Genomic DNA, 12,525 nt, shown 5'->3' with positions numbered 1-12,525 from the left:
TGATACACATGGTTGTGGCTGAAACACTGTGACATTCACACCGTTTTGGCCTTACAGCATACATACAATAAGTATTCAAATATGTGCACATTACACAGAGTTGGGGATCAGTATTTGGTACCAGCAGATACTTAAGGATAAGGTACCAGAAAGAAAAAACAGTGGCATCCCTAGCACTTACCCATCTGGTACAGACTTCTGACGCCAGTGGCCAGAGCTGGTGTCGCTGGAGTATGACTGGTTGTTGGGGGAGTTGCGAGTGTGGGGGGATCGGCCCATCACGATGGAACAAGCCAGAGCATAATTATCAGAACCTGGAGAGTACCTGAGAGAGAAAAGGATCATATCAGCCAACTACAGATCCACAATGAACAGTGATTACTAAAAAAAGACCAGTATAAACAGTATGATCATTCCAAGATTACAGCAAAGTTCAAGGCAGCTACAATTAACTTTAACGTTTTGGGTCATTACTATACATAAACCTCTCATCTACAACTGGAGAGTGTTTTCTTTGGTCTATACATTTCACCATAAAGGACTCCCCATGTAAAGAAGCTATGCAAAACAGTGAGCCATAAGTTGTGGGGTAGGGGAGCATCTAATAAGTGCCTCTAAGGACTATAAAATAATCATCCTGATACTGATGCTCTACAACTTCATAGGTTTCAAATCATTTGAATGTAGTAAAAATAATTTAGCTCCACAATGATGAACAGAGAGGGAGATGCACAATAATACAGAAATCATACCAGCATCACAAGAGAACTGTTAAAAAAATGTTTTCCCGCATCAGACAGATGTTCAGATTTGAGCAATATTTCAAATAAATTTTTTTATTGTACTTCAGATGAGCAGAATTGTTTCCATAATGACAGAATTATCATGAATTTAGATTCCATAGTAACAGAGAAAGCTATGTAACAATAAGAATGAAGTTATAATTAAAATTTTAAAGTCTTTTGTCTGAGAAGTGGTGACTAAATTTTGAAGCAGATAACTTTTCAAGAATTACTATACACAGATTATGATGGTACTTCTCATTCAATAGCTTCTTCAAAAGCACGCCTTGCAAAATACACCTTCTGGTGATGTTACTAAACAATATAACACGAATCACCAAGATTGTAAACTTTCAAATAAGCACATGTGTAACACACATACTACAACTCAAACTGAAGAAGCCTCTAATGCTCTGATGGTCAAGCTGAAACATTCCTGAACCCATCGTTTAACTGAACCATCAATACTCAGTCATAAGCCTCTCAGAGCTACCTTTTAGGGTTCAATGGACGTCCATCGCTGGACACGCTGCGTGGAATGAGTGAACCCCTGTTTGCGTAGTCTGAAGGCTGGGCTTTGCTGAGGGTCGTCCCCAGGTTTACATTACGGTTCTGGGAAGAGGAAGCTGCAGTCTGGGGAGCCGCGCTGGGCCGAGGCCACTTGCTGTTGTTGTTGCGAAAGGGGAACTTATACTCGTAAGGCATCCCCTCCTTGTGGTTTTTGTAGTCCACCAGCGGCATGTGGTATATCTCTGAACATCCTCTTTACAAAAAAGGCAAACAATCATTCAGTAATCACCAACCATACCATACACATGAGTGAGACACAGCAAACCACAGAAAGGCAGTCAGGAACTACCGCAACTAACAGACAAATCAGACACAATGTCATGATAAATACAAATCAAATGAAATTCTATATGTAGTGTGTCCTGGTTTTCATTGCCTTTTCACAGACTTGTTTGTGAGGTCAGGCATGATTGTTTCCCAAATTGAGTGCCTTCCATTTATTGGAGCAAATTCACATAGTATTACTCAGTATCTGTTTGAGGCCTTTTATCAGATCAAAAACTGCACTGCCTAAGTTCATACCACAAACGAAAAGAGCATGTCATACAGTGCACAAAAACTCTAACTGTTAACAAAGTGAAAAAAAAATTCACAATTTTTTTCACCCATAAGTCTCTACATGCTGACCTGCGTGGCGTGGAGTCCTCATGTGGAGGAATGATGACCACTCGAACTGTGACAGAAGTGCGCAGGAGGTCAATCATCTGCTCATGTGAAAGTGTTGCCACAGCCACCTTGCAAATCTCCACCAATCGGCTGCCTTGCCTCAGGCCTGCCTGCCAAGCATAGCCGTATGGCTCCACCTCAGCCACAATGCCCTCAAAGTTCACATGGAAGCCAAGCTGGCCCAGAGCGTTCCTCCTTAGGGTCATCTCTTTAGTCTGACTGCCTTTGGTCACCAGCTAGAAAACAAATGCAAAGAGGTCAGAAACAAAACACTCACTGCTTAGGCTGCTGGTAGATGGCCAGAGGTTTCACTCAAAACACGGGAAAATTAACTAGTTGTTAATATTTGCAGTTACTTATTCTATTGATCTCCTACGCTAGTCATTTTGAATTCCTGTGTGGATTAAGAATGGATGTTATTGTGGTATTCTGATATTTCTCAAAGACCAGATGAAAGAAAAAAGCTTCCTAAATGAGGCAGTTCTGACATTAGTCTCAGACACTTGGTTCAATAGGGGGATCACTGAAAAAGGGTAAAATTTCCTGTCTCTTACAAAAACTTTAATGTACTGATTTTCCCACCCAGGGAAAGCGAGTAGTCCAGTAATAACTATTCAAGATCAATTTTCTCTTCAAAATGGAAAAATTTGGGACCAGGGTTGAGAATCATTAAAAATATTTAGGTATTATTACCAATATCAGCACGTTAACTTGCCAATCCCTTGTTTTCTTCTTTCAAACTGGACGTGGTTGTGGTTTAATCCATAAATTAGTTTGAGGTGCTGCAAAGGGGTATATATTTACTGACCAAAAAACATATTAATGAAATTAATAACATTCATACACAATATATTTTAGACAGCAGTCAGTAGTCTACATCAGAGGTATCCAATGTTATCCACAAATGAATGGTGCTGCAGGTTTATATTCCAAGAAAGAAAGAGCATTGTGTTGTAGACGCCTGGTTCCCATCACCACCTCTTTAAAGATATACAAGTTGGTCAATACCTTTATAATGAACCATTTCACATTACTCAGAATGACTTTGTTTACATCTCAGTCACTGAATTATGAATGAAACATTTGGTGTAATTGCCCTTTTCTATGCAGTTAAGTCAAAGATGAGTCTGTTATACTCCTACACTAAATGGACAAATTTGACTATTGGCACACCTACACATGACATCCCATAGGCATTAATATGGAGTTGTCCCCCCTTTGCAGCTATAACAGCTTCCACTCTTCTGGGAAGAATAAGATTTGTCTGTAAGAATTGTTGCCCATTCATCCAGAAGAACACTTGCGAGGTCAGACACTGATGCTGGACAAGAGGGCCTGGCTCACAATCTCCACTCTAGCACATCCCAAAGGTGTTCTTCCACGCCAAACTCAACTAGCCATGCCTTTACAGACCATGCTTTGTGCTCTGGGGCTTAGTCACGCTGGAACGGACAAGGGTCATCCCCGAACTGTTCCCACAAGGTTGGGGGCATACAATTGTCCAAAATGTCTTGGTATACTGAAGCATTAGGATTTCCCTTCACTGGAATTAAGGGGCCTAGATGGACCCCTGAAAAACAACCCCATAGCATTATTCCTCCTCCACCAAACAGGTAATGTTCTAGCATTCGTCAAACCCAGACTCATCCATCAGACTTCCAAACAAAGAGCATCACTCTGGAGAATACATTTCCCCTACTCCAGAGTTCAGTGCGCACCCCCCAGCTGTTAGCAATGTGTGTGGCTGAAACATCTAAACTCAATAATTAGGAGGTGCGTCCCAATACTATTGTCTATATAGTGTATGTTGTCCAGCCTACTTTTAGTATTATAGAACTGAATTAAAAGCTTAATTTGTGGAAAATGAATAAAACCCCCAATAAGGCTATGTCTAAGACTACTGACCAATGATGCACAAAAAATCCTGTCAACGATTCTCCCCATAACTGATGTACTGTAATTCTAGTCCAACTGATACATGTATATGTTCTGTAAAAAACTACTGCAAACAGGGGTTATTTAATACATAGGGAATAGTATGTACACTTAAATAAAAACAAGTAGTACCGTGGTATTGTTGGCCTTCAAAACTGAATACTACAGCTTTTAATTAAAAGGTCTGTGTAGACAGGCATTAAATGACACCACAGAGCCATTAAGCTGCACCAGACTGCTGATAGAACACTTTGTACACGTGTGTATATATATTCATCAACCACACCATTACTGCTCTGCTGTAAATAGCAATCAAACCTGTGCAGCAGCAGCAACGAAACCTGTTTAAGCACACAATGACAGATAGGATGTCTGCGTGACTGGTGCGAGACACATGAACGCAACAGACAGATCACAGCATGACAGATGAGTGACTATTCTGAAACCACTACTGATAAAATCACAACATATAATTTTCAAAAGAGCAAAGTCATCAGCACCTTACAAAACACGGGGATGGGAAATTACACCAAAAACGGAGCTCATGTAGCAAGCTGGCTGTATGTCTGAATGAATTTTTTTTTCTTTCTTTTTATTCTTTTCTTAAATCTGTGATGATGAAAGATGAAAGTACAGATTACAGTCCTCATCATTAGATAGTGTTATTCAAATACACAGACACTGGGTAACAGCCCATTCTGCTAAAAACGTTCACCACAGCACTGTGAATGTGGTGGTGTTTAAGCTTGGAGCACTAAGCATTAAAATGAATGAACCAATGAGTGAACCATTATTATTACTGTAACACTGTAACACACAGTCTAAAAAATTGTCACGCTTTTATTTTTGTTTTGTTTACAAAAAAGTTTGATCAACGTGGCTGACATTCTCATTCAACCATTTTAAAGTGTGTGTGCTGACCACCGCAGAAGAGGAAAAAGAAGAACGTTTCAAATCAATGTTTGTCATTTTAGTTAGCATTAGTTTACAACAATACATTGTAGAACTATTTAATCTGTTTTTGCAGGTTACAGCTGAAATTGTGGTTTCCTAATATAAATATATGTATATAACAGCCATACTGATCTCAAAACGATTTGATTAAGGAACTGAATTTCAATCTTTAGGATGATTTGTTTCAATTATTTTGGGGGTGATTATTAAAAATACACTAAATACACAAATGTGACTGAACTATTTATAACATATACAATAGAAACAAATTGAGTTTTTTTATATATTTGAAAACAGTCTGCAAGTTATTTTAGCCAGAATATGAGAACACATTTTACTGAACAATACGCATCAGTGCATTTTTACAGCCCTGAAGTACATGGTCGGATCTAATCTGAATCACTAATTATTGAAACCGACTGACCTCCAGGCGTTTGACCACCTCGCTGAAATCCTCCGTGTTGTTGTTGATGGATCGCAGCGAGACACTTTCGCCGCGTTCATAATAAATCTTCATTGAGGCGGGGCTACCCAGTGACCAGCCAATCACGTCCCTCACAGAGCAGTTGAACACAAGAGCTTTGGCTTCCTGGTCCAGTATGATGACAAACTCATTGGAGATGGCCAGAAGGCCCTCCCTCTCAGCTCCTGCGATCTGGTCCTCCACATGCACTGCCCACGTGATTGCACCCAGACTGCGGAGCTCCGCCCCCCCATAGGGCCGACTCCTCTCCTTCCGCTTGTGTGCCAGAGAGATGAAGGGGAACTTTCCAGAAGACTCAACTGGGGTGCTGGTGACATGGCGCTCTGCCAGGTCCCGCAAGTACTCCTGGCGTGTCCGGGTTGCCATGGCACCAAATTTGTCCGATTTGTGAGCTGCGTTCTCAGCGTTAATGACCTTCGTCAGGAGGAAATCTCTGAAGACGGTAGATTTGGGTAAGGTCACGTCTTTAGGGATGGGAGGACCAAAAGAGGGCACATCACTTGAGCGACTGACTGCCACACTGCAGGCAAAAGGGAAAGATTTTGTGCATTTTAATACAAATGGGTACTGCAAGTAAGCTTACACATGCAATCAAATAAATTCACATTTTTAAGGCATACATTGATTTTACATACAAAATAAATTAATCAAATTTATATAAATATGTGCATTATAAAATTAAGGTTAGAAAAAAGTAAAACATTTTATTAAGAAGGACTCCTGAGGATATAACTGGAAAATATATTTTGGAAAGTTTCATGTTTCTCATGATCATTTTTAAGAATTTAGTTTGGTAAAGGTTTTAAACAGACATGCACACGCAGACAATAATAGTTTTTTTTTAGACATTCATTAAGCAATCTATTGTAGAAATATTCTTCAGTTCAGGGGCATCATTAATAGGGGTTGCAGCTTAAGCAATGGACTTGTGTCACTCAGCTGTAATTTGAGTGATTACCATTGAGATTTGTGATTTTATTCCACTACAAATCTAGTTTTTAAAAGTCTGCTAAGTAATAATTCAGGAGCAAAATATGTTCTGTAATTTCACCAACCCAGAGATTCTTTAGTAACAGTTCTGTTCAAAATGTCATGGTAATTTAATAACAAAACCTGCCAAATGGACAACAGCACTTCTGTGTTTTGGTGGGCAAAATATCTTGAAAGTATGTCTCACGGCAGTGTAATTTCAGTTTTATTAGCTGGCCTTTGGTAAGCTGAATAGGCAATTTACTAACTTAATGCTGTTCTATCTGGTATTCATTTTTAATTTATTTTTTGGCCCCATTTAATTTTAAGCTTAACTCTTCTGGCAAAACTAATACAGCCAGAGAACTAACACAGCCAGGCTTTTCAATTGGAAAAATGTGTAAACAAAGTATGCCTACAATTATCTCATCTTCTATAAGTGATGACACTGATAACTCATGCTTTATATCAACTATATCATCAACTACATCACCATGCATTCCTGATTCTCATCTTGATACCTTGATGGACGATTCATGATCACGTTCAATTAATTGCATGGGGAAAACGTTTGCAAGTTTTTTTCTATTTTAAGGTCATTTTGGCAAAGACTGGAGAATCGTATGCTGCCTGAGGTGTTCAAGCCCATGTTTATCTGTAGAATTTAGCAAGCATCAATATTACATTTGTAGTAGAATTACAAGTTTTGTAAAGCTCTTCTCTGAAAAATAATCAAACGATACACTATATATGTGGAGGCTGGTTCTTCAATGTATCCAATGACAGTTATTAAAACTATTAAACATTTGTAAAGAACTGTCTGGCATCGTGTCTATAACATTTTGAGTACCTACTTTCAACACACTGCAAGGACCATTTACTCAGGTTTCTTGTGTGGCATGCTTCGCAGTGGGACAAAAGAAGTAGGTTGAGTGGATTCTCCCTCAGGATAGTTGGAAAGGAGTGCTAGGGAGGTCAGAGCGAGGGAAAGCAAGAAATCTAGCATTCTTAAGTGGAGACTATTCCTTTAGCCATTGTTCTGGCAAAGCCCTTTCTCGACCATAATACAAAAGGAGGGTGTGAGCTCTCCAGTGGCCAGGGTTCATCTTAGGTTACAAACCGTTGAATCTCCAATATAAGTTGAGCTACTGCCCCCAGGGAGACAAAGCAGTGAGACACAGCAATAATATACTAGTCAGGTTTCACAATAAAGCCAATAATTACCTACCACAATTCGACAAAAAGATGACAAAGGGTTTACAGCTGCAGTTCGTGGTCCAAACCCAGAGAACCCAATGCCTTGCACAGTTTCATATTTTCCAACTCCAGGACAAGTGATTCGGCTCACGCAAGGTAAGGACTAAACCATTCAGCCCTCTATACATGAGCCATATTAGTTGTTAGGCAAAGAAAAAAAAGACAATACTATGCAGATCAGTTAGTTACCCTGTACTAAACCAGTAATATAGAAAGATAATTTCGCTCTGGGCAAAGCTCAGTTGCTATAACGTAACACAAAAAGCATGACCTACAACTAAAGACACTCTACTTGGTCCATGAGGCCAAGTCAGCCATTCAGGAACTTTACTGTTACTGACATGTGCACTCAGACGCGCGCTAGTCATTTGCAGGCAAGCTAGCCTAGCATTGCAGAGAGGGATTCAGTGTTGAACACTCTTCTGAATAAGGCTCTGATTATCTGTCAGGACAGTCATGCTAAATCAATCAACATCCACCACTGCTGCCAGTATCACAAAGCAAGAGGGTAAACAACACATCTACGATTATTTTCAAAACATCACAGATTTTGCAAAATGTAATAGAATAATTAGGATTGCATGGTAGAATAAAAAAAACCTGAATGAAAAAAGAACTGCAGGATACTGCATCACTTTAAGGCTCCAACAATTCTATATTTGATAAATCTGATAACTGAAATATTCAAAAACTGAGCTACTCACATCAACATGTTACGACCCCACACACTTCTCTTGGGAAAGAAATGTTTATCAAGCCATTTTCTAGAATTTGGCACAGCTTACGAGACCCTATTCTGATTTAATGCAGCAGTCCAAATACGTTTCTCACTGTTCCAGATAGCTGGCTAGTATGTTTCTTCTGTATTTATTACCAAGAATAAAAAGAGCACGCAGACCAGACAGCTGTCCAGAGCAGAAGCACATACTACAGTGTTCTAATAATCTGACCCATCAAACCCTCCTATGGCACATATGCACATTATTGCTACAATAACTTAGTTTTCTCCAATATTTTATCGTGTTTTTACTGTTAATTCCACATTACTTGTCATGCCATAAAAATAACTATTTCAAGCTAATAATCCTTACAAAAATGAAAATATTTGCTAGCTGCAAAGTTGCATTACTTTACAGAAAATTCATGATACTTTCTGTTAATTGTTGTTTACTTAATATTAAATCACTTAATTGAGTAACCAAAAAAAGGTACATATTGTATGAGTTTCTGATGGTGCTATCCAATCGCATTTTCAATTTTCTGCAGAATCAAGGCAAGCTTTCTTGAACAGAAGATAATTATACAATGAATTCAAATGCTCTGGAGAGTTGCAAACACGCTTGGAGAGAAGTCAGCAGACAAAAAGTGTGTGCCAACACAATAAACAAGGAATAAAGAGGGTTTATATCCAGTTGTAGTAGTTCTGGATTAATCCACACCTCCAGGAAGAGCCCAGTGATGGTTTAGAGGGACAAGTGATGCCTCAGGGACAGCAGTGTGCAGCTACAGGACTGAAGCCACGCCAAGGACGATTGTAGCTGGCAGGCGAACACAACTGTTTTCCTTTCTGCTAAAGCTGACTCCTGGGTTATTTCAGAACATGCTTCCTCTTCTCCTCTCCTTCATTCCAGGCAAGAACAAATTAATAAGACTGTCCCAAATGGATAACTGCAGTGAAATGGTGGGAAAAAACTTGTCTGCCTTCCCAAGAACAGTTACATGGTGATGTCAGGAGTAGAAAAATGAAATGAAGATTTAAAAAAAAAAAAAAAAAAAAAAAAAAAAAAAAAAAAAAAAAAAAAAAAGAATCCAATTAGGTCCATCGTGTCCTGTGGGGGGGCTATGAAATCCAGATTTCTTTCTGGCAGTGTGTTCCTCAGTACCTACATGCAAGAAGAAGAAAAAAAAAAAAATTCCAAAAAAGAGTGACTGTAGCTGAAGAAGCCACTCTTTGTGCAACTCTCACGCTCAATAGGGAAGAGGAGGGGTGCTTCCAAATAAATCAACCCTGTTAAAGTGTGACGCGAGCCAAAGCAGAGTCTCAAAAGCAGGTGTGTGTGCAGCATGGGAGAGAGCGGAGCAGTAATGTGAGCAGGGAGCTAGATGCACTGGTGAAAAACTGTACGAGCGTGTGCGTATATGTGTTGGCGGGGTGGGAGGGGGGTAGTATGGCTGCTCCTTGAGAGTCCTGCCACACTAACTTCTTCAGACTATTCCATCTCAGCAGCCTGCAGGCAAAAGAGGGAAGGAAAGTGCAAGAGTGGTGCATGTGTGTGCGCTCGCATGTGGTCATGCACACGTGTCGAATCCATTTTTAATTTATTTGCAGAAAACTGCACTGAGACTCACCCCTTTTTTTACATCTCCAACCTTAGCAAAAATAGAAGATTAACAGGGAAAGAAAACATTAGAATTTCAGGAAATGTGAAGAACTGTGAGGCAGAACAGTGTGGGCTGGATTCAGCGCCTCAATCACATTAGGCGGCAACTCACGGGGCCATCTCTCAGTCAGGCATTATCAGAACAGCACATATACTGTACTGTACATTGCCTATAGTGTCTTTTTGAACTGAACTAACTCATAGTGACACATGTACGTGCCATGCTGCATGTTTCACTAGCAGTAGGCCTTCGAATGTCCAACAAACCATTAAATAACAGTTTAAAGGCACAATGAGGGCCTGTAGATTAACCCCAATATCAATCCATCTAACACTGAAGAGGTTTACACCTTATTAGGTACGTGCATGGATACTTGAGTACTCTTCATCCATTCAAGATGCCAGTATTTGAATACTGAAAATCACTATTCTGGTATCCCACACACAGGAAAAACACACACACACACACACACACACACACAACTGTGCAAAAATGTTAGGCACCCAAGAAACATTTGCAAAATTTTATATATATATATATATATATATATATATATATATATATATATATATATATATATATATATATATATATGCACACACACACACAAGTTTATGTGTAAATAATAAATAGTGATTTTCTGCATGTTACAATGTTTGTTTAACCATTTCCAAACATCTCCTCGAGGAAGCCCAGTATTATATGTAGTTCAAAAGCAGCTCCTGGTTTGACCAATCAGTGCTATTGTTATGTTTATTTGAATTATGAATATGACTTTATTCTAATGTATATTGTGATAAACTCACTGCTGAGGTAACTTGTTTAAGAACTGTTCACACTGTACTGTGTGTGTATAATTTTATATATATATATATATATATATATATATATATATATATATATATATATATATATATATATATATATACACACATACATACATACACACATACACACACACACACACATACATACATACATACATACATACATACATGTGTGTGTATGTATATATATATATATATATATATATATATATATATATATATATATATATATATATATATATATATATATATATATATGGCTTCATTCTCAAATATATGTAAAACACTAAATTACATTAAACAAAAATACATTGGGCTATTTTAAACATTTTCAAATGTATTTTATAAACGCATTTTCATACAGACTTTGGTACGGGTTCTTAAGTTTCATCACTGGAAGACAGAGCATATAGACTGACAAACATTTATACTAATTTTATACACTGCTCAAAAAAATAAAGGGAACACTCAAATAACATCCTAGATCTGAATGAATGAAATATTCTCATTGAATACTTTGTTCTGTACAAAGTTGAATGTGCTGACAATAAAATCACAAAAATCATCAATGGAAATCAAATTTATTAACCAATGGAGGCCTGGATTTGGAGTCACACACAAAATTAAAGTGGAAAAACACACTACAGGCTGATGCAACTTTGATGTAATGTCCTTAAAACAAGTCAAAATGAGGCTCAGTATTGTGTGTGGCCTCCACGTTCCTGTATGACCTCCCTACAATGCCTGGGTATGCTCCTGATGAGGTGGCGGATGGTCTCCTGAGGGATCTCCTCCCAGACCTGGACTAAAGCATCCGCCAACTCCTGGACAGTCTGTGATGCAACATGGCGTTGGTGGATGGAGCGAGACATGATGTCCCAGATGTGCTCAATCGGATTCAGGTCTGGGGAACGGGCGGGCCAGTCCATAGCTTCAATGCCTTCATCTTGCAGGAACTGCTGACACACTCCAGCCACATGAGGTCTAGCATTGTCCTGCATTAGGAGTAACCCAGGGCCAACCGCAACAGCATATTGTCTCACAAGGGGTCTGAGGATCTCATCTCGGTCCCTAAGGCAGTCAGGCTACCTCTGGCGAGCACATGGAGGGCTGTGCGGCCCTCCAAAGAAATGCCACCCCACACCAGTACTGACCCACTGCCAAACCATGGTCATGCTGAAGGATGTTGCAGGCAGCAGATCGCTCTCCACGGCGTCTCCAGACTCTGTCACGTCTGTCACATGTGCTCAGTGTGAACCTGCTTTCATCTGTGAAGAGCACAGGGCGCCAGTGGCGAATTTGCCAATCCTGGTGTTCTCTGGCAAATGCCAAGCATCCTGCACGGTGTTGGGCTCTGAGCACAACCCCCATCTGTGGACGTCGGACCCTCATACCATCCTCATGGAGTCGGTTTCTAACTGTTTGTGCAGACACATGCACATTTGTGGCCTGCTGGAGGTCATTTAGCAGGGCTCTGGCAGTGCTCCTCCTGTTCCTCCTTGCACAAAGGCGGAGGTAGCAGTCCTGCTGCTGGGTTGTTGCCCTCCTATGGCCTCCTCTACGTCTCCTGGTGTACTGGCCTGTCTCCTGGTAGTGCCTCCAGCCTCTGGACGCTACGCTGACAGACACAGCAAACCTTCTTGCCACAGCTCGCATTGATGTGCAATCCTGGATGAGCTGCTCTACCTGAGCCACTTGT

At 39.8% G+C, this 12,525-nt stretch overlaps 1 protein-coding gene across 1 annotated transcript in view; it reads right to left on the bottom strand.

Moving 5' to 3' along the window:
* Window positions 1-12,525, bottom strand: part of LOC108441829 (signal-induced proliferation-associated 1-like protein 1) — a 75,495-nt gene that overhangs the window by 26,328 nt on the left and 36,642 nt on the right. Inside the window, exons 8-11 of the mRNA XM_037542236.1 lie at window positions 5,332-5,911; window positions 1,980-2,254; window positions 1,276-1,545; window positions 182-325 (exon numbers count right to left, since the gene is read on the bottom strand). Coding sequence (XP_037398133.1) covers window positions 182-325; window positions 1,276-1,545; window positions 1,980-2,254; window positions 5,332-5,911 — 1,269 coding nt within the window. The remainder of the gene's footprint in view (window positions 1-181; window positions 326-1,275; window positions 1,546-1,979; window positions 2,255-5,331; window positions 5,912-12,525) is intronic.

The sequence above is a fragment of the Pygocentrus nattereri genome, chromosome 10, assembly GCF_015220715.1.
Source record: "Pygocentrus nattereri isolate fPygNat1 chromosome 10, fPygNat1.pri, whole genome shotgun sequence".
Taxonomy (NCBI): Eukaryota; Metazoa; Chordata; class Actinopteri; order Characiformes; family Serrasalmidae; genus Pygocentrus; species Pygocentrus nattereri.
Note: the sequence above shows the minus strand (reverse complement) of the source record. Positions and strands in the feature narration are given on the sequence as shown.